The following is a 21,592-nucleotide window of genomic DNA, read 5'->3' as shown; positions in this document are numbered from 1 at the left end:
AATCAGTGATTACAAACAGAAAAGTGTGAAAAATACTTAGTATATTACCTAGTAATATGTTAAAGGGGATTGTACACATTTAGTTAAGCAGTGTCTAATTGTTGCTAATTAACGTTCATTATAGATTTGATTAGATTGTGTTTATGTAAAGAGCTAATGTAGGGCAGACTATGATTATCAGAAAGATTATTTTAATAATATATATATATATATATCAATTTATGAATTATAGTCGACAACTGGCCCTAGCTGCTCTTCTCGCGACATTTATTATTATTTTACTATTTTGCGTCAAATTTAATACAACTAAAATAGTTTTTCTAAATGTGGAACACGCGAATTCTTAAAAATTCTTAGATGCATTTAATTATGTTTGAGCTTTTACATATTATTTGAATGTAAACTAAAAACAATAAATAAATAATTTAATTAAATCATTGGACAACAAACAAAAATATTTTAAATAAATATTAAGTATTTGTTGTGTAACAGATACTAAAATTATTTTAATATTTTGTCTTAAATTAATAATTAAATTTAGTTTTGACTTTTTTTAATATAATTTAATATTGTTCTTTATATTTTAGCATTATCTAATATGAATGCGCCTTCTATATATTTATGTTCGGTAAGTACTCAAAAATATATATCCACACATTTCAGTTGATGCATTTTTTAATCAAAAAATAAATTTCTTTTTCATGATTTATACGAAACTTGTTTATATGAATCTATCGTAATAACGAAATTAATCGTGTTTATTGTCCTCTGGCCAACTTCTTTGCCATTTAGCTAATTATTGAATTTAATTAGCAAGCATTATCGAATTCGAATAATCTTTAAATTTGTGGCTAGTAGCTATCCTTAACAGCACTTGCATTACTTAGTATCCATTCACACTTTCGGAACTGAACATGCTTTACGCTCTGCAGCGATACTTAAAATACTTTGCCATCTTGGGTCTGGTGCCGTGGTCCGAGAAAGAGCCACAGCAGCGGCTGCAAAGGATCTATACGATTGTCATAATATTTCTGAACATCGGAGTGGCTTTCTATATAGTATTCTTTGCCTCGCCAGAAGGTGATTTACTGGTATCGATGCTGGTGAGCTGCACTGTGTTCATCTCACAGATTGTGACCATGTCAGGCGTGTATCAGTCCCAACCTTATAGTCAATATATATACATATATGTATATGCAATTTAATGAATTTTCTCTCTGAACAGTTGTCGAACTGCAAGTGATGTGCCAGCATAAAAGATACTACGAATTCTGTCTGCAGTTAAAGTGCCTGAGATTGCGTTTTCAGTGCGAATTACAGCAGCCAGTTAAGGATTGGCCCTTGACCAGATATGTCAAGTATTTTGTGCTAGGCATTATCAATTTTGTGTCACTCTTTCCATCTGTATATGTGGTGCTACACTTTGATTATATTGGCTACTTTTGGTTCTCCCTGGGCGCCGTATTCATCAATCGTGTTCAGTGCCTGCTGCTGCTGCTCTATGCAGATCTCCTTGGCTATCATGTGGAGCTATTGGATCAGCGTCTGCAGGCGGTGCACAGCTATCGTATGCTGGGCGCCCAATCGCAGTTGAATGTTAAATTTGAGCAAATGTGCTCCTTGGAGTATTTGTTGAGCCTGAAGCGTGCCTACATGGAGCTATATCGTTTATTTGAACTTTATAATAGCCTGTTTGGCTGGTCGATTGTCTGCATCTTTGTTGTTATGTTTCTGGACAGCATCGTTAATATATATTGGTCGCTGCTGGTTCTCACTGAGATCTATAGCTTTGTTTTCATCTACATGACCTGCTCGACCTTTTTGCCGCTGCTCATATTGCTCTTCACCTTCTGCCGTTGCGGCGAGTACTGCAAGCGACAGGTGAATACATGAATCTCCTTTTACCTCTGTCTAATAATCAACTTGTAGCACATGCTCATAGGCAGCCATGTGCGTGGTCTGGCCTGTGCTGCCCAATGCCAAGCCATACCGCCAACTTTGGCATACAATGCAGTCCTGGCCGAGTTCGCCATGCAGGTGGAACAGGATGCCTTGATCATTAGCGCCGAGGGCTTTATGGATATTGACTATAGCCTGCTAATGTCGGTAGGTCGCTTAGTAGTCTATGTATGCGTTAAATTATCCAATTAATAATTTGATTTTCATAGATTTTTACGGCCATGGTCACCTATCTGATTGTGCTTATGCAATTCGGCTCGTTATATACCTAAAAATGTCGATCTGAATTTAAGTTTGCATTTAAGTCAAGCAAATAATTATGTTACACATTTTGCATTGTAATTGTTTAATATTTAGAGCATAAATTTATATAATCTATATAATTAATGTATCTCGACAAGGATATATAACTAGTGTCCACTTCGGTCATGGAATTTATTTATATATACAATTTTAAGAAATTCGCAGAAACTATTCAATTTGACGATAAGAGCAACACCATATGCACCTTGCTTTTATAGTATATATGTATGTATATTCATTCAGATTAAAGCAGAAGCTTCAGTTTATAGAAATCTTACTGCAACCATCAAAATATAAAGATAACCTTAATAAATAATATATATTTGAGTTTTTACTAGACGAGAACCTAAACAACACAATTGTGACTGCATTTTCAAGATATTCTCAAAAAAACAGTTGTTGAAAATCGATATTTATCAGGTTCGCTACTCACGTACTTGTTTCTCAAACATTAATGAAAATATTCTATCAAAACTGTAAACGTCTAAGTGGGCTTACATAAGACGGAATTCCGTCCAAACTACCGAAATGATTACTTGACCGATAACTTGGACATTGAACGTTTTCACCACTGACCTACTTTACCCCCCCAAGTTCCGCTGCAGACCGCTTAAGAGTGTGATCTAGATAAGATTATGAAATGACGAATGATCATAATAAAATTTGGAAATCAAACTGGTAAAAACTGGTTCGATAATAGGCAGCTGGCATTATCTTGAGTATAACTGAACTTGGCAAGTTCTTGAAATGTTTGAATAAACAGGTTTCCAAGAATATAATAGATGACCCCCCTAAGAGTTCTTAGCTGATAGCTGTTGTCAGTTGAATATAATACACACATATATATATATATATATAGATGGTGCTATGCTCTGTTATACAATTATGCATATGTACATATTCATAATACAGTAGGGTCCAATAAACTGAACACGCAATCTTCGGCTGCTCGCTGGTGTTCTGGGAGGTGCTACATTTTTTTTTTGAACTGATAAGTTTTCGCCGATAACTTGTTCGAGTGCCCTCGGCTGTCATCAAAACAAAGCAAAAATCCGGTTAGCACGCTATGCCAAACCGGTTTCAAGCAACTCAGGATGTGCCAATTTATATAGGCGATCGAACTAGCAAAATAAACATACAGTCCCTCTAATCTATCAGACATAATATATTTATAAATCATGCATATACTTTTTTTTTGTTTTTTTTTTTTATTAATTGCTATGTACTAGAATTTTAAGTCGGTTTAAACCGGTTCTCGATTTTGAACTTCTCCCGATGTTATCAATGGGTTCAAAAGTGTTCTTACACGTGGTGATGGGTATTGTATAAAATGTGCAAATTGTAGACATGATTAAAAGACAAATTAATGATGCAATTGTAATTGAACATAAACTCAAACAAAATTTATTATTTAAGCTCGTAGGTCACTTGTGCATTCACACTGACCTCCTGCACGACTGCATCGCCATCATCATTTAGGATCTCCAGGTTACACTCGATCTCTTCGGTCTTGAGCTCTGTATTTGTATCGAAATCAGCAACAACATTATCTGGTTCAATAGCTTCAAAATAATCTAATCTTATAATGGGCTTGGACGGATTCTCAACTGACTGAGGCAACTCTTCGACAGCCTCTTGTATAGTCAGCTCTACGTCCTCTGGAATTAGTTTTTCTTTTAGATTTTCAGTTAACTGGGAAAACTCTTTGGCAGACTCTTGAATAGTCAGCTCTACGTCCTCTAGTATTGATTTCTCATCAGCTGGCTGAGGCAGTTCTATGCCAACCTCTTGAATAGTCAGCTCTACGTCCTCTAGTATTCGATTTTTATTTTCATTAAGTTTTTCTTTTAGATTTTCTGTTAACTGAGGCAACTCTTCGACGGCCTCTTGAATAGTCAGCTCTACGTCTTCCAGTATTAGATTCTCATGTGCATTTTCTTTAAATTTCTTCTCTGGGCTCTCAACAGTGGACTCTGCGCATATCTGTGTTTCGGTTTTATCAATAGATTTGTCTAGATTGGAATTCTTAATTTGCGTCTCACAATCTTCATAAATGGTATTCAGTTTTTTTAGACTAGCCTCCAGTTCAAAGTCGTCTTCGCCATTACTTTCGTCCTCATTGAATTGACTCTTTTCCAGCAATTTCATATCATCCGCCGCAATGAACTCATTTAGCTTCTGTGATATTTTAGCCCATTGACGCTTGGCATTGCGTGCCAGTTCGCCAATGGCACCATTCGATTCAGTATCTGTTGTATCGTCTTCCTCGACGACCTGGGTTTGTTCTGGTGAGCTCTTTTTGGCTTCCAGCTCCGAGCTCTCGTCATCCACATCTGTGGTTAGAGCTGATTCCGCTTCAGACTTTTCATTGCCTGTTTTCAAACGTTGCTCTTCATTTATGGAGTCTTCCTCCTGACTTGTCCAAGCCCTGAGCGGCAAACTGAAGAGCTGCTTGCGCAAAGCCTCTTCGCTTTCACGCTCTAACTTTTGGCCATCTTCAAACTGATTGCTAAACAATTCATTGAGCGCACCCTCGGGCAGCTTTGGCGGCTCAACAACGGGTATTTCTTCTTCAGAATCATAGTCAGTGGATGCATCGGAAATAATATCGTCATCTATGCTTACATTGGGATTTGTTGCTATTTTTGTTGGCTCTGGATCAGCGCTGGGCGTGTCTTCCGGTTTCTCATTGGACGTCTCGATAGATTCATCGATTTGTGGTTCTATAACTTCTTTAATGGGTGGCTCCATTTTCAAAGCTTCTTGCTCTAAATTACATTTATCGTTCCCATCGCTTTTCTTTTCTGCTGTTGCCTCCATATCTTTCCCTGGCTCTTCCCCGTTTCCTGTTTTAGGCAGCTGGCTTTTTAATTCGTATATTTTACAGCCACCCAATGTTAATTGTATTGGAGTGAAATCTTCCAGCAACTCCCGTGCATTTTCCTGTTGGTCGCTGTTGCTCTCCTCTTTGGGATCAAGCAGCTCTTTGGGTCTTTCCGAATCACACATTAGTTTTTGCAAATTTTTCCCAGCCTCGGCTCCGGCTGTACGTTCCTCTTTACTCTCGTCTCCAAGTTTGTCCAAAATCGATTTCGTTTTCAATTTGAGTGCGCCCAAATCCTGCGAACTCGCCAACTCTTGTTGCTGACGTTCGCGTTCCTCCTGCTGTCGCTTGCGTTCGATTAAATCCTTCAGCATTTCATCCTGTGTCGCCAGTGCACCGGGATTCTCTTCCTTATGGATGTCATCAGATTTTAGGCCAGCCCTTAGTTCATCGTAGCTGCGCATGCCCTCCAATGTTATCTCGCCATCACTGCCAATCACCTTTTGCAGATCCAGTTTGTCCAGAAACTCCGAGTCCAACGAGTTGAAGGCGGCTCTTGCCTCAAGCGAGTAAAATTCATCAATAGACTGATCGACCACACTATCCTCATCCCTGAGCTCGCCCACACTCAGCTCTTCAGTTGCGCGCATTTGCTCCAGTTCTGCTTTTGGCCACATTCTGCGAGAAGTCGTGGCTCCATTCGTTTCCTCGGCGGTGTCATAGGCATCATCATCATCTCCATCGGTACACTCGCTCTCGCTCTCACTGTCGCTGTCACTGATGAGCGCTGGCGGAGGCGGCAGATCCTCTATGTTGCCTGTATCCTTTTTCACAATCACCAGCTTGTTGTCCACCACGTCGAGTGTGTCCTCGTAGTCATCACGCTTGGCAAAACAACGCGTTGCCATTGCCGCCACACGACGTTTGGTTTTCTCCTTTAGCTTGGCCAATTCGGTATCTAGCTCCGCGGGTGTCTCCTCCTTGTAGGACGTTAGCATTCTGGACTTGAGCAGTTCTTTGGCCGCTTGCACCTTCTCCGAGCTGCTTGTGGCTTTTCGATCCGCTTTTCTCAGTTTCTTACGTTCGCTGACAGAGCTAAGAAAATCGCCAAAAGCGTCTATGCATTCACGCAGCGACTTGCCGCTAGCCGGATCCTCCAGCTCCGGCGGCGTTAACTTCTCGGTCTTGGGTTCTGCCGAGTAGCTATACTCCTCATCCGATTCAATTAGTCCGAAATCAAAGCATTTGATATTCTGTCCTTTGATTATCTCCTGATACTGCAGCTCGTCGATTAGCTCATCAATGAGTGCGGCACACACCTCGTCAATGGGTGGCTCTGGTGCCTTGGTGAGGTCGTCTTCATCCAAAGTGCTCGTGATGTCGTACAGGACATCTGTCTCATCCTCTAGCTCCTGCAATAGCTCGCGTAACGATGCCTCATCCGCCGCCAGCTTTTGACTCATCTGCTCACAAATTAGCTCAGCCTGTGCGTGGCTTGTTTCCGAACTCAGTAATTTAATCTGGTACTCATCTTCGTTGGGCACCTGGGCACTACGGGTCTCTTTGATTGTTAATTGACGCAGGCACTCCTCCGTTCGCCATTCATAGCTGGGCGTGTCGCAGCCAGCTCCAAAAACACGCCTAGGCACATCATCTGTGCAATCATCCAGTACCTTGGCAAAGGCAGTATCCATTTCATCCAACTCTGTTTCATTTTTCTCCGCTTCCATCTCTTCTATTAGTACTTTAGTTTCCTGCTCGTCCTTAGCTCTTTTCTCTTGATCCTTCATGTTCTCACAGATGCGTTCCCTGCGCACGCTAAACTCCTCTATTATGCGTAGCGAACGCGTCACAGTAGTCAATTCAATGCACTTCTTTTTATCCGCTTCTTTCTCCTCATCGGAGCTGCTGCTTGTTTCCTTAGCTTGATCTTCTGGCGTGCCTCGCAGTTGATGAAGCGGCTGCCGCAGCTCTTCCAAGTCCTCGTCCAGTTGGTTACTGAGCTCTTCTATATTATATTCAACTATACCATTTGCCTCGTCGCACTCCTCTTCATATTCCAATTGCTCCTTGGTCTTGACTATATTATTTACAACCGCCGACCGCAACTTGGGCATTTCCTCTGTGTGTAGCTTAGACTCCAGCTCATTATTGGCGTTTCCCTCTGCCAGCATTGTCTTGCTGAACTCGGGCTGTTCTGCAAATATTTCCGTGCCATAGGAGTCGTACATGCGATCTATACATTCCTGTTTGATTTGCTCGGCTGATGGTTCGCCAGGATTGTTTGAAGCTATGGCGCCTAATTTCTCGCTTGATTTCTCTAGATCCGCTGCGCTGTTTTCATCCATTTCCGAGCCGCTATCTGGTTCGTTGATGAGCTCCGGTAATTCCTTAGCTTCCACTTCGTTGATTGCGCTGTTTTCCTGTTCTTCCTTTCCTGCTTCTTCCAGCTCAGTTGGCTTTGCGTCCACTTGGGTTTCTTCAAGCTGTGAATCCTCTATTTTGTTCTCTGCTTTTGTCGCTTCCTCCTTCTGTAGCCTGGCTCTCTTACGTTCCACATCAAGTTCTTCTAGTTTAACTTCCTCTATGTATATACGTTTGCCTGTGCGTGTCTCCTGATCGTCTCGTTCGGGGGTAACCTCCAGTTGCTCCTCTGGATTTACCGCATCGGCAAGCTGTGATTCATATAGCACCTTGGGACGTCCCTCCAACGGCTTGGCCTGACGATTGCTCAACTGTTCAGCTATATCGTCTGCTTGCGAACCGTTGCTGGCTTCATCAGCTGTGCCCGAGCTACCAGAGCTATCGTTATCCTTATTGTCACCAGATACTTCACTCCATATATCATCCACGCAGCCGTATTCTAGCGCGGCTTTTACACGTGTCTTTTCCGCACCTTTGTCGGCTTCCTGTTCCGCTTCCGAATCTGTTGAGCTAATCAACGAATCTTGTTGGTCCGGCGGTCGGTGACGATTGCGCAGTTTGATGGTATCTAGGAAGAGGATAACAGGGTAACTGAATAGATCTCACGGCAAATACAAAAACTTACAGTTTACGCTATCACGCATTTTCTTGCGATCCGCGCGATTCCAGCGCATATTTTCCTTGCGTTCGCCCTCATAGCCTTCACGTTTCCTAAGATACAGAAATGTATATGTAGCTTGCATATAAAACATGTTTTAAAGGCTTTTTTTTTTACCAGGCCTCGGCACAAGCGCGATCACGTGGGAATACAGGTCGACTGTCCAAGTAGGTTAGTTCCTTCTACGAGTGATAAAATACAGGAATTTTTCAAAATAGTTATTTAAATTAATTAAGAAGATTGTTTTCTCCGTTTCAGCGGAATTTGCATTCCGCAAACTTGGTCAATTTTACTTAAGTATTTGATTATTTAGATAAAAATGTTTTACTTCTATTAAAAAACCAAGTAAAGAGCGTTATTTCTGTATAGAATTGTCAAGTGCTGCCCGGTTTCAATATCAGCAGACTTTACTATTGCCAGCGGCTTGTTCCCCTAACGAGACTTTAACCAGTTGCGAATTACAAGCATTGGTATGTTTATATATAGATATATAAGCAAAATCTAATGATTCTCAATAAGCTGTTACAGATATTATTCAGCAGATGTAATAAGTCTGCTAACGGAGTCTGCTTTCGGAACTCCAGTTTTTCCTTTTCATACTCACACAGGCCAAAATCAGGGTCTTGCGATATTGCGGCAAACGGGATACGACAGGATTGCCCTGCAGCACCAAAACTTTCAGGGAGGGCATCTTTTCAAAGATCTTAACAACCAGTATGTCATCTATGCGATTATTTGACAAATCCAGCACAGCCAAAGTCTTACATTCGATCAAATGTGCCAGACTTTCGCTGTCCTTTAAATAGTTGGACGATATATTAAGTGTATTCAGAACAGGCAATATATCGGAGCCAATGTTCTCAATCAGGCGTATATGATTCGAGCTGAGGTTCAGTGTGTCCAATTGGGGACACGAAGCCAAATTCTCGATGCGTTTGATCAGATTGTTTTGAAGAAAGAGACACTTGAGTTTGCTCTGTTTGTCCAGACCCTCGATTTCCGATATGGCATTGCACTCCAGCCACAGGCACTTGAGTTCAGTGTACTCATCCAGGCATTCAATATATTGATAGCCTGTAAATTGTTAATAACTAATTATTACTGGCTTAGTAAACTCAGCTGTTCATTTAGTTTTTACCCTGATAGTGCAAATACAGCACATCGTTCAGACGCGGCGTCTGATATAGCTTGTCCTTCTTGCAAAGATCTCGAAGGCCCTTCTGTGTCATGCGATGCAAACCGGTTACCTCTTTGCGTGGCGCCACAGCGCCCACAGCTTGTGCCATTATTAACAATATAACTATATGTTTCTTGATATAGTTATTAGTATTATATTTAGATTTAAAACTATGCAACTCGATTCCTAATATTTGATGCAGTGTGTCTAACAAATTTGTTGGCGTAGTTGACGGCGCTTGTTACGTTCGTTTATTATTTATTATTGAACAAACAACATATCAAATTGTTAGGGACAACCACGCTCCAAGCGCTTACACGTAAAGCGAGCACAATATTAGCCACCTTCTGTGGTATGTTACTGATCAGGAAACTATAGGAAACTAATCTCTCAAATATTTAGCTTGGTAAAAATTTACCATAATTATTAATATTGCCGAGAACATTTTTATAATTTGTTAGAGCCCAAAGCGAAAAACCTGCCCTTTGATATTCATACGGGATTTCTTACTATCACAGTTAACTAAGTCCCGGCCATAAAATGTAATTATTTGTATAATTTTACGTGCTCTTACAACTATTAATTATCGTGGAATATAATTGAGGAACCCAAACTGTTTTCTTAATTTTAGTTGGTATTTTTGGTTCATTATAAAACAAAATTACCATACATTAAACTTTAAAGTTGTATATTAATCATCATTTCTTTCATAATTAAAAAAAAAAGAAATCATCTTAAGTGCATATTAAAATTTTTCAAAGCAAAGAAACTAACTTCGAGTACATTTATATCGAACTAAGAAACATGCAGAAAATATATTAATATTTGTGAATTTTATTATCATCATTATTCTCAAATTTTTAACATATGCAAAATAAATTCTAATTACCCCATAAAACCCCAAAACTCGATTTTAATTGGCTCAACTTTGAAAAAAAATATATATATATTAGACTTCATAGTAGTACGTTTTCAATTGTTCATTTATTGATTCTTAAGTTTTTCAGTGCTGCACAATTTTTTCAGCTCACATCATTTATAAAATACATACTTGCAAATGCATATTAATATTAATAAATCGTGCTGAGCTTTGCAATTTTAGACAATTACTTATATGGGTTGTTGCATTTCAGATAATCTAACATTGAATTGTAATATTCATGTGTGGTCGTTTTTAGAATTGCGTTCTATATGCACGCTTCTTAATTATAATCATTTAATTAGTTCGATTTTCAACTGTAAATTCGATATTCAAACAGTTTTTCAGGAGTTGACCAAGATATGTAAAATTCTCCCAAATGTGTTGTCGCTTCCTTTTGTTTACAATACAATTTCAAGTCACATAGATATTCATTGTATACATAAATATATATATATATATGTATATATATTGGTATGTATGTCTGTTGCTAATATATTTGTGTGTTTGTGTGTAAAATGCAGTGTTCTGTAAATATATATGTATATAATAAATTGGTTCTAATAATATGGGTATATAAAAACAATTAGCAAATGGTGGGTTCTTATTTTGGGGAGCCACACATGCACACACACTCTGAGACACACGCATATACATTATAAAAAATTCGAAAAGCGATAAAATTACTACATATATAAAAAATTGTTCCAAGGACACTTTGTAAAACGATGAAATGATGCATGAATTTCGAACCAGTCGGTATATAGTGTAGAGTATACCTATATATATATATATATGTTATTACAATGTTTTGATCTGCATATGAGCATGTGTGGTGGCGCAATGCATTGGCAAATGGGAATGAGTATAAAATCGAAATACAAATAATATTATGATTTTAACTAATACAACGAAATATATTCAAATAAAGCATAATGCTTATACAGAGCGTTTAAGTGGAAAAGTGTACAAAATTGTAAAGATTACAAATCCAATAATAAGTTTTTAAATAGTAAAAACCATTGAGATATATAGCTTATCTTTAGAGCTCAGTACAACTGAGCAGGAAATAACATTAACAAGTTTTCAACTTAAAGTGAAAATGTTGGGTTAACAGTGAGTGTTTATCGATTGACATAAATGATAGGTATAAATTGTGATTGTGATTGTGTTTTGAGTATTTTTGTGTATTATATGTTGTTCTTCTTCTGCTTATCAACGAGCTTCTTGAGAGACGGCAACGAGTTATATCGCATGCATGTGACCAAACTACAAACTAGGCTAAGGGCTGTCTTTTAAAATCGATAAATGGGATCCTCGCTGCGCAGCCTAAACATGATCGTAACTGCGGCGAAACGAACGATACAAACAGCAGGCGAAGAGTATGGTGAGCAGCTGTAGAATAGGACATTCAAGGATAAGCAAGAATTCTTAAGAATATATAATAAATGCACGCTGACTTACCTGTATGCCTGCCACGGAGAGCACCACGCTGGCCAATATCAAAGTCTTGGAATCGAGTATGCCTAACAGTTTTTGCAGACAGCCCTGCTGTATGGCATGCATTGTGGTGCAATCTTTGGCCTCGCTTAGATTGATCAGCTTGCAGCAGGCCGGAGGCAGCGTCTTATTGGCAAAAATGCCATCCCAATCGTTGGGTCCATGGGTGCCACAGCAATCCAATTCCGTTTGCAACAGAGTCCAGGCATCACGATAATCATCACGTTCCCTATAATGCTTCATGGTCGTATTGAACTGGGTTTCCATCAGCTGCTGCAAGCCCGAGTGCTTCACATAGCCGGCAATGCCAAGACCAATCTCCAGCAGGAATATTACAACAGCCAGTATAGCAAAGCTCAGTATCATGCAGCTGTTCTCCTTAAGAGCGCCACAGCAGCCCAGGAAACAGATAAATGCGACTGCGGCGCCGACAACCATGAGTATAATGGGCGCTGTCCAGATGTGATCACTGACAAAATTTGAGTAATGCGCATAATTCAGCTGCACTATTGTGCCCACCGTTAGGATCAGTAGACCCGTAAGCTATGGAGCAATATACAGAGATTAGCACAGTTCGATAAACCCATCATTTTATGGCCAACTTACCGCGAAAAGCAGATTGCAGAAAAAAGTGATATATTTGACACATGTCAAACCGCCGGATGCCATTTTTGGTCAGAACCTTTTACACTGGTTACCGTGTAGATACTGCAAGGATATGAGGAAAATATTTATCAAGGCAGGAAAAAAATTGAAATTAAAAAATAATCGATAGATGGTCAACCGCACAAAACGAATGGGAAAGTTGTGGAGTCAACCCCCAAATCAGTGGCAGACACGCAAACCACAGCGTCGCCCGCCCCAAACGATGTCCAGGTGTCTCTATTTGCCACCATCTGCCACCTGCTACCTGCCAACTGCCACACCTGTCTAGCCTCGTCTGGCAGCGGATTAACCCTACAACAACCCCTGTTCCAATGCACGGCAAAAGTGGCCAAGTCCGTATAGAAATGAGTCCGCCTGTGTTTAGCCATTTTCACTTTGGGTGGCCTAGATCTGAGGCATTATTATTTGTTATTATATGGAATTGTTGGCCGTGTTTGTGCTTGCAGCTGAGTGCATTGTTTTGGTGGCAAGGACGCGTTAGCTGTTCCCGTTTCGAGTGCAACGGGCTTTCAATGCAACTGTCATAAAAATCGATCCAAGTTGATGTGAATATGCCGACAGCGTGGCGGCTTTTGCAGCTGTGTAGGACTTAAGTGGCAGGTTTTTGACTCAAGAGATTTAAAAGAACTGGTCGAAAAGAGTTTTTCATCAACTTATTTGTTAGTTTATTTTTATTATCTTTCAAAAGTTCAGTTCTTACTTGAAAGACTCGAGAAATGAGAAAAACGAAAAATGTTTGTCAGAAACAATTAAAATCAAAATCTAATATTAAAAAGAATTAATTCCCAAATATTTTAAATATGGAAAGAGCGCTAAGAATTATTTTGGCTTCAAATTGAATAATCAAAACTCAATTTAAACTCTGCTCTATATTGAAGTGTGGATTATTCTAATTTAATAAGATTTTTAATCTAGACATCATTATCTAATGTATATTTCTGGCACATTGGCATTATTGATTCATTGCTGTTAGTCAACCAACTTAATGTTGTATTTATCTGCGCTTTTTTTACATTTACACTATATGAATATAATGTTTGTACCTAATCAGAATATCGCAATGTTCACCGCTGACCTTTAGCATTTTATTAGTTAAGAACGCAAGTTTTGTCCAACGAACCCCTTCATTTGAACTCTTCAATTAGAAAAGGTGACTGTTCCAATTAGTTGACCAACGCAATAGGCATAATTTCCCACTGTGCAACATGAATAAACAAAATATCGCAGCGAAAGTCGTAACGGAATCGATCGCCCTGAAACTGTGTCAGCGACGGGTGCTGAAGTAGTTAATAACGCTGGACATTCGGGTGAATTGATTGAATTAGTTCTAAAAAGGAACTGGAAGTGAAAAGGTTCAGCTGTTCACCTGCCGCAACTGACGCAGGTAAACAGGACAATAGAAATGCTGTGGCGGGACTGTACCCTGGGCTTGCAACTGTCAAACATGTGCTACACATTTTAGTTCTTTATTTTGATAAGAGTGTGACGCAGAACCGATTGACCTATGACATAAGACTATTTATAGTAATCAATCAAATGTATGCCTAAGAAAGTAAAACTGTTCGATTTGCATATTCAGCTAGAAAATGCGACAATACATTAGAGGAGTGCTTGAAGCTATCTAAAGCGAATATTAGGCAGCAAGTCGATGCTAATGAATATCTAATATAACTAATTCATTAATTAATATAATCATCAATAGAGAATATATTTGCACAATGCACAATTTAATCGGTTCTTGACACACTGTAGAATATTTGATGTGGTCGCGTTTCGTGCCAAATGGGAGACGTTGATGGGGTCAGTGGGCTGCGATGTTGGAGCAATTATACACATATACAAACAGACATGCATGCGTGCATGTGTGCATGTGTGCATGTGTGCATGGGCATAACAACAAACTTGTGTTGCGTGCCATCGGCTAATTCCGGAAATTTAGCTATAGACATGGCTAACGGGCATTAAACAGTTGCCCCCAAGCTGACCGTTGTGATATGCGTGTGTGTGTGTGTGTGTGTGTGTGTGTGAGTGGGAGCTTTTGATTAGATTTTAAGTTAAAACGTAATAGACGAAAGTGTTAACAACTGTAAAATTGCAATAGCACAAAAATGGAGCACAGTGTGACCAAATGCCAATTGCAGCGCCAGCCACCCGAGGTTAACAAACTGTAACGAACTCAAGCGGCAAATGCAAACGCACACTACCTAAAACATACAACATGTATGCATGTACATATGTAAATACAAATGCATGTGTGTGCGTGTACAGGAATTTTTGATCAGCATCAAACAAAAACATGCAACTATTGGTCGCTTCTGTTTTTGTTTTCTTATTTTACCTGCACGTTCCTGTATTCTTATTATAACTTGTTTGCCTGCCATAGGTTCACACATACCCATATACATACATACATACATACAAATCTATGTACGTGTGCACAGACTCAAATGAATCTCACAGCGTCTTGAGAAAATAAAAGAGGAGCATCAAACAAAAGACCAGCTAAGTAGAACGGAAGCAGGCAGTGAACCTGAAAAGCAGAAATAACTGCACTCTGACAGCCCACCTCTGCGCTTCACCCAATTCTACAGACACGCACATACATATGCACACAGGCAACACACACTTAGTCTAATTGCATTCTTTTTATGTATGCAGAAAATTTTTGTTATTAACTTTTTATACTCACTTTGGCTTGCAATTAACTAATCACAATTTTCTAGTTTTCTACTTTTTGAAAATGCTTGATTTTTCGTTAGCCGTTGGCTTAGCTCGCGATGTTTTTGTCGCAAGGCGCAAAAACACAATGCAAACGCAAACATAAAATCTTGTTTTGGTTATTGTTGTGGAGCGCATAGCGCAGGTCCGTTACTCGGCTTGCCTATGAACTGCAAAGAGATATACACAGAGAGAAAGAGAGCGAGTGAGAGAGTGACGTCACAAGCTCGATAACACTTGAAAACTTGCTAAGATGTGCTATTACTGTTTCATGACAACAGATAAGCATACATCGCTCTGTTCAAAGAGCACAGCAACATTTTTGAAACTCATTTACAGTTAGTTGTAAGCACTTTGTCAATTGTGAAATTCAAGCTGTGGCGGTTAACGATAAGCTTTAGTGAGCAACACGAATGCCGCATGATTGCCGCATGTGTCGTTAAGTTTGTACTCTTTTCTAACTGTGTGGCAGCGCTGCAGCTGTTCACGATATTTAAAAACGTGACGATAGTTTTCTTTGCTGGCGGCCAAACCGCACGCCAATTGCTTGCAAATAATTTATTTGTTTATTTTTTTTTGTGTGTTAATGTAAAGCTTAAAGCTTGATTTGAAAAGCAATACGTAAAATATATGAATATAAACACAATCTGAAAATAACAAAGCTCTGAAACTGAACAAACATGATGCAATGGTGTGATGGAAACATGCAAAAGATCTTAAAAAACAAAAAACAATAAAAGATTTCTCTCTCCGCTGGGAGTAATCTTTGGGTTAAAACGGTACGTAAACTCAGTTTTCTGTAGAACTTACCTTTCGTCCGATGATTTGTTCACTCTTGATGAGACTAAATATTTTAACAATTGAAACTCTTTTATTTAATAGTTTTTGACTTTATTTAATTAACTTTATTTCCGGCGCAGTTAGATATCTTTATGCTCTATACAGTGCTGCTACAAGTATATATATGTATATATGTATATATTTATGTACATACGAGTACTTGTTTTTTCTTTGTTGCTTGTACACACCAAATGCTCATTTAGACCAGACTTAACTTTATGTACACTGAGACTAATAGATGTTTAAGTATTCTTTTACAATTTATACAATATATATATATATATATATTTATATATAATTAAATATGTTGATAGACGTGCATTGTGTGATAACATTAGCTTAATAATTCTCTACACAACTAAACTACTCGCCTATATTGCAATTTGAAAGGTTTTGTATGCGTTATACTGAATTTGACTAGAATAACTCGTTATGAGGGTTTTTATCTACAAGCCAAATGCAACCCTGTTTTTCGTTTTCGTTTCGTTTTTAGCTTGCTAAAAATTAACACTACGAATAAATATCGTTAAACTTTTGTCTTAGCTTATTTTCAATTTGAATTGAATTCGATCTCGATGAGCCGAGAACTGTATATCATATGATGTTGTATTGGTTTGAATTTGCGCCTTTGAGCTTTCCGCTAGCACTAGAACTGTAAATCCCCAGTTAACTTGCTAAATCTTGACTAATCAAACGTAATCAACAAGCTTAAGTTGACATCCACGCGAACAAATAGCCACCCTTACTACTATTTTTCACTTAATTATTGCTAAGTCCAACACACACACACACGCACACACACACACACGCACGCAAGCCACCCACAGGGTAACGTTATTTTATTACTGTTTACCGTACGCACGTCACCGTGTGCCATCTCTTTCTAACCAAAGGTCGCTAACGGTCTAACGGAAGTGTGTCAGTTCGAATGCGCCTTTTCAACGGTTTTGTGTGTTAATTGTTTTGTTGCCACACGGCCCACATGCCCCATGGCCCACATGCCCCCCCTGCAGTTTGAGCCATTACAACAACACTAAATTTCAAGTGCATTAAAAGATCATGGGTGGTAAATTAACTAAGCGACGACGCGTCACTTGCTGTTCCTGGCGTCGCATCGGGTCGCCATATTTGCCATCAGCATCTACTTAAGTCCCAGTACCGTTATTTAACGTTAATTGATGCTGCGTCTTTGTTGCTGCTATTGCTGCCAATTGTATATGTTCTCTCTCTCTCTCTCTCTCTCTATATATATATATATATATATATAAACATATATTTGTACGAGATATTGAATTTCGTCGCGCCCTTCGACTTGTCGGCTAATCAATTTTTCAGTTTCATTCAAGCGTTTCGTTTGATTTACTTTTGTCGCTAATTCGTGTTCCATTCGTCCGTTTCGTTTTATCTGAACTACATTTGTTAATAATATGCTATTTCTAAACTTTAATAACTATGCGTACGTAAATATGTATATTAACAACTTTGAATAATTGCGTATGTACTTGAAATTTGCACCACAACAGTCGGCTTGGTTTTTTTTTTGTAATATACAATTTTTTTTTTTTTTTTGAGAAAGAGCCAAAACAAAAAGTAATTTAATTTTCACAAGCGAACATAATTTGTTAACTGTCTTTTCTTTTAGAAATTGACCAATTTATAACTTAAATAAGTTGTGAATAAAACTTTGATCTCGTTATTTTAGTTATTTTTTCGAAAAATGTTGCTTGAGTGCAAATTAAGCAGCGTTTAATTCCCCCCATTTTCTCAAATTTTGCCGTTGTAGATACGACTAAAACTCAAATTGACAATCTCATTTTAACTTTCTTCAAATAAGATTTTTGTAAAATTTGTAAAAATTTTCTTCGTTTGGTTCCAGTTTTGAAATCATTTTCAAGCTCTATTCGGTTTTAATTTTTGCATTGAAGTTAAATATTTTTGCAAAAAAGTAACTGAAGACGAAGTTAATTTGCAAACACTGTATGGAATTTTCTAAGAGTGCAGTGTTGCCAGATGTGCAAAGCAAAGATGGCAACTCTTGACAAAAGCCTGGTAAATTGTGGAAATAGTTAATTAGAAAATGCTAAATTGAACAGAAATAATTAAAAAGTTGACTTTTTAGATTTTGACAGTCAGGTTACATTTCAAAGTGAATTTTCATTTTAACAAATGGAAAAACATTTGCTGACAGCAGGTTAAAGTGCATGCTAACATTGACTGTAACTTGAGAAAATGGGTTTTCCCATTTATGCTGCGTTGAAGCAAAGCTGTTTGGTAGAGTTTAGATAACTTTGAAATTCACTTAGATTTATGAGCGTTTATTCTAATTAATTAATTTTTGGTTTTTGTTTTGTTTGGTTTGGTTTTCTCTTATTGTGGAAGTTCTGATCAGGACATTGAAATATTATGCTCTAGTTATATTTTCCACTCTAACTCGGCATGTGCTATAAATTCTATTTGTGTACTTATATTCACTTTACCACAGACCATCAGTAGAAGCCCAATCGATGCTTACAGAAACTCTCGAAAGGGCTCATCGAAATTATCATTGACATCCGGAAAAACGCCGCCGCCCGCCGCACCGCCAACAGCGACAGCGACACCACCCACCGTTAATGTGGTGCCGCCATTGAGTATGAGAGTTGGCTGTTGCTGCTGCGGCTGTTGCTGTTGCTGCTGTTGCTGCTGCTGCTGTTGCTGCTGCTGCTGTTGCTGTTGTGGCAGCAACATGTTGGCGCCCAAATGCGCGTGAGCATGCAACAGTTGCTGTTGGGCGTGCGGCTGCTGCTGCTGCTGCTGCTGCTGCTGTTGTGGATGATGATGATGTGGCAGATGCTGTTGCGCCTGCTGATCCACTTGAGACTGTGCATGCATGTGCATCGCCGGCGGCGGCTGCAGTGTTTGCATTGTGGGCGTGGCAGCAACAGTTGCCGCACTCAATAAGCTGCCATCGCTGGCAGCGAGCAGCGCACAGTCATAGGCACCACCGCTGGCCAGGGCATCCTCGAAGCACAGTCCATTGGTGGCGCCATTGGTCGCAGCACCGCCATTATTGCCATTTGGCTCGGCCGTCAGGCCGGTAAGGAGGACACCGCCTACGGCGCCTGCATTTAGCTCCATGGCGGCGGCCTCCTCGTTGCGCTTGGAGAGTATAATGTGCGTCAGATTGATAATGTAATTCTTGGCCAGCGTGAGTGTCTCAATCTTGGACAGGCGACGCTCCATCTCCACATGGGGAATGACCTCGCGCAGCGACTGAAACGCATCGTTCAGGCTGTGCATGCGCATGCGCTCCCGCTCGTTCGACTCCAAGCGGCGCAGATTTCGCTCCTTCGCATTCAGCGCCCCCTTTCGCCTGCGATTGTTGTTGTTGTTGTTGTTAGCGCCGCTGTTGGGCGTCAGGCTGGCGCCGGCGGTGGCGTTCTGCTGCCGCCCGCGACTCGATGGCCGCTGCCCGCCCTGGGCGCAGCCCAGCTGGTTGCTGTTGTTGTTGGTGCTGCTGCCGCCGCCGTTGCTGCTGCCGCCGCCGCCGCTGGTGTCGTCGCTCTGCGAACTGGAGTCGGTCATCTCCAGGTCGTAGGTGTTATTGCTTAGCTGTGGACAAGTCAATCGATTGCTTTGTACCGCCTGCTCGCCATTCTGTGCCTTGCTGCTTACCTGTGAGGTGCGTCGCGTCGCGCGTCGCACGGGCCGCGAGCTGCGCTCCACCGATTCCGGCGATAGTCCATTGTGGCCATCGGTGTTGTAGTTGTTGTTGTTGTGCTGCAACTGCTGCTGCAGCTGCATGAAATCATGACTGCCCATCAGCTCAGTGAGTTGCGTCGCGTCCATCTTGCCCGCAGAGTACTAGGATCAAAGTGCATTCATTTAATATTTCAACAATTAAGAGTGCTCTAGTCGGGTATGCCCGACTTTCCATAACCGCACACTACATTTGTAGCATGCATTCCAGATTAACTTGGATGATTATGAACTATCTAATAAAGTGTGTGCTATACCCTAATTTGGGGATTAGTTCGTTGTCCTGGCTCAATTTGCGGATTGCACAAATGTAATTTATATAAAAACAAATCATTGGAAAAATTCAAAAAGAATTCGGTAGGAATTTATCAATGCAGATTGTTTAAGATTGTGTTCAACTAAAATCTATCTGGTCTTAGCCCAAATTTTTATAGGCAATACACAATAAGAAAATTTTCTGAACTTTGGTATGGATTTACTTTATTAGCACCAAATTGTTGTCATTTAATTGATTTTTCTAATTAATTAATAAGAGTATAATAAATTATAAATAAAAGCATTTCTTATAGTTGTAGAAAACATAAATTAGATCAAATATACGTTGAGAATCTTCGAAGAAGGCATAAACTGATAAATGAGATAATTCGCTTACATTATTATTTAAATAAATATTTAATTAACTAAAACGTAAACAAAATCTACCAATTTAATATCCTGAACCCATTCAAACTTGGCAAAAGGGGCAAAATGTACTTGTGCAAATGTATGTACCAGGCAGAAGGAAGCATCTGTGACCCCATAAATTATTTAATTGTTTCTATGTCCCTATGTATGAACGCAATATAAAACTTTCCTACTTTAGATATATTTTTTATTTTTAAGTTCAAATACTTTGTGGTTGGATAGGAATAATATAGACCGTGAAATCGACTTGAATTTGAGCTTAATTAAGCCTCATATGTCTGCCACACACATTTGCACAAATTCAAATTTTAAAGGGTATAAAATTCAATTTTTACAGGATATAAAAATGACTGACAAAATTCATTGTTTCAGACCTATGAACACATAAATAAACAAGCCTGTAAATTAGCTTAAAAAAGAAAAAACTAGGAAGACCTTATGAAAACAATATAATAATAGAAAAACTTCTAAATAGAAAAACTTCTAAACTTTTGATCAATAAGCAGAACTTCAAATAATTATTATGATAATAAATTATTTCAAATTAATTGAATTCTTAATTGAACTACAATTCAATTTCTTTATTAAATGATTATTTATTTTCTCTGAAAAACTAATAGTCTAGCTAAGAAGTTTGATTTTTAAATTAGTTGTTGCGGAATGTCAGACAATAAATGTCAGCTTATTATTAGATATCCGTATTTTGATTTGTAATTTACAGACTACTGTGACACATCCGATTTTTATGCTTATAACATTTTGTTGTCTAGATTTACAGTCTAACTGACAGTAATTGGCTAACTGGTTGAACATCACGTATTATTTATGCTGGATTTTGTGTGTTTCTGTCATTTTTATCTGCAATCTCAACTTATTTGAATTAGTTTCTCTTTTGCATTAAAATAGATTGCGTCACATTTGAATTTTCTCATCTAAAATCAATATCAGCTACTATCAATGCTTATCATATTGCCCGCTTCAGCAAAAAGTTGGTCTAATATTTTCGATTAATCGATAACACATTTAAACAGTCAATAGTTGCCTTAAGTGTTCATAAATTCCTGGGAGTATTCATAAAGAAACATTTATATTAAAGAACTTACGCAAAAAAAATAAAACAAATAAGAAAATAAATAAAAAATGTTAATTCAATATTTTCGACTAATCGAATAAGAAATCGAT

At 38.9% G+C, this 21,592-nt stretch overlaps 4 protein-coding genes and 1 long non-coding RNA gene across 5 annotated transcripts in view; 2 read left to right on the top strand and 3 right to left on the bottom strand.

Annotated features, from left to right (window-relative positions):
* Window positions 1-628, top strand: part of LOC116651491 (uncharacterized) — a 37,679-nt gene extending 37,051 nt beyond the window's left edge. The window contains exon 3 of the long non-coding RNA XR_004304498.2: window positions 588-628. This is a non-coding gene — a long non-coding RNA (uncharacterized lncRNA). The remainder of the gene's footprint in view (window positions 1-587) is intronic.
* A 234-nt stretch (window positions 629-862) lies between these two features.
* Window positions 863-2,231, top strand: Gr39b (Gustatory receptor 39b). Its single transcript, XM_032437725.2, has 4 exons — window positions 863-1,146; window positions 1,226-1,881; window positions 1,930-2,106; window positions 2,169-2,231. The coding sequence occupies exons 1-4, from the start codon at window positions 915-917 to the stop codon at window positions 2,229-2,231; spliced, it is 1,128 nt and encodes a 375-aa protein (XP_032293616.1). The 5' UTR covers window positions 863-914.
* A 1,250-nt stretch (window positions 2,232-3,481) lies between these two features.
* Window positions 3,482-9,551, bottom strand: dtr (defective transmitter release). The gene is made up of 5 exons (XM_032437691.2): window positions 9,307-9,551; window positions 8,773-9,242; window positions 8,286-8,350; window positions 8,136-8,221; window positions 3,482-8,078 (listed from the first exon to the last, which is right to left on the bottom strand). The coding sequence occupies exons 1-5, from the start codon at window positions 9,452-9,454 to the stop codon at window positions 3,670-3,672; spliced, it is 5,178 nt and encodes a 1,725-aa protein (XP_032293582.1). The 5' UTR covers window positions 9,455-9,551; the 3' UTR covers window positions 3,482-3,669.
* A 1,609-nt stretch (window positions 9,552-11,160) lies between these two features.
* Tsp39D (Tetraspanin 39D) lies at window positions 11,161-15,261 on the bottom strand. Its single transcript, XM_002057853.4, has 4 exons — window positions 15,120-15,261; window positions 12,371-12,472; window positions 11,729-12,307; window positions 11,161-11,659 (listed from the first exon to the last, which is right to left on the bottom strand). The coding sequence occupies exons 2-4, from the start codon at window positions 12,431-12,433 to the stop codon at window positions 11,594-11,596; spliced, it is 708 nt and encodes a 235-aa protein (XP_002057889.1). The 5' UTR covers window positions 12,434-12,472; window positions 15,120-15,261; the 3' UTR covers window positions 11,161-11,593.
* A 2,605-nt stretch (window positions 15,262-17,866) lies between these two features.
* On the bottom strand, window positions 17,867-19,819 carry dimm (basic helix-loop-helix family member dimmed). The gene is made up of 2 exons (XM_032437690.2): window positions 19,643-19,819; window positions 17,867-19,579 (listed from the first exon to the last, which is right to left on the bottom strand). The coding sequence occupies exons 1-2, from the start codon at window positions 19,814-19,816 to the stop codon at window positions 18,497-18,499; spliced, it is 1,257 nt and encodes a 418-aa protein (XP_032293581.1). The 5' UTR covers window positions 19,817-19,819; the 3' UTR covers window positions 17,867-18,496.
* Window positions 19,820-21,592: the final 1,773 nt, after the last annotated feature.

The sequence above is a fragment of the Drosophila virilis genome, chromosome 4 (genome assembly GCF_030788295.1).
Source record: "Drosophila virilis strain 15010-1051.87 chromosome 4, Dvir_AGI_RSII-ME, whole genome shotgun sequence".
Taxonomy (NCBI): Eukaryota; Metazoa; Arthropoda; class Insecta; order Diptera; family Drosophilidae; genus Drosophila; species Drosophila virilis.
The sequence above is the reverse complement of the archived record's forward strand: the minus strand, read 5'-3'. Positions and strand labels throughout refer to the sequence as shown.

Coding starts and splice junctions, on each gene's coding strand:
- Gr39b (XM_032437725.2), top strand. CDS start 915: ATGCTTTACGCTCTGCAGCGATACTTAAAATACTTTGCCATCTTGGGT. Junction 1,147..1,225: donor ACAGATTGTGACCATGTCAG/GCGTGTATCAGT, acceptor CTCTCTGAACAG/TTGTCGAACTGCAAGTGATG. Junction 2,107..2,168: donor ACTATAGCCTGCTAATGTCG/GTAGGTCGCTTA, acceptor TGATTTTCATAG/ATTTTTACGGCCATGGTCAC.
- dtr (XM_032437691.2), bottom strand. CDS start 9,454: ATGGCACAAGCTGTGGGCGCTGTGGCGCCACGCAAAGAGGTAACCGGT. Junction 9,243..9,306: donor GCTGTATTTGCACTATCAGG/GTAAAAACTAAA, acceptor AACAATTTACAG/GCTATCAATATATTGAATGC. Junction 8,351..8,772: donor AGACCCTGATTTTGGCCTGT/GTGAGTATGAAA, acceptor TATCACTCGTAG/AAGGAACTAACCTACTTGGA.
- Tsp39D (XM_002057853.4), bottom strand. CDS start 12,433: ATGGCATCCGGCGGTTTGACATGTGTCAAATATATCACTTTTTTCTGC. Junction 12,308..12,370: donor TCTGCAATCTGCTTTTCGCG/GTAAGTTGGCCA, acceptor ATTGCTCCATAG/CTTACGGGTCTACTGATCCT. Junction 11,660..11,728: donor TCTCCGTGGCAGGCATACAG/GTAAGTCAGCGT, acceptor CCTATTCTACAG/CTGCTCACCATACTCTTCGC.
- dimm (XM_032437690.2), bottom strand. CDS start 19,816: ATGGACGCGACGCAACTCACTGAGCTGATGGGCAGTCATGATTTCATG. Junction 19,580..19,642: donor CGACGCGACGCACCTCACAG/GTAAGCAGCAAG, acceptor ACTTGTCCACAG/CTAAGCAATAACACCTACGA.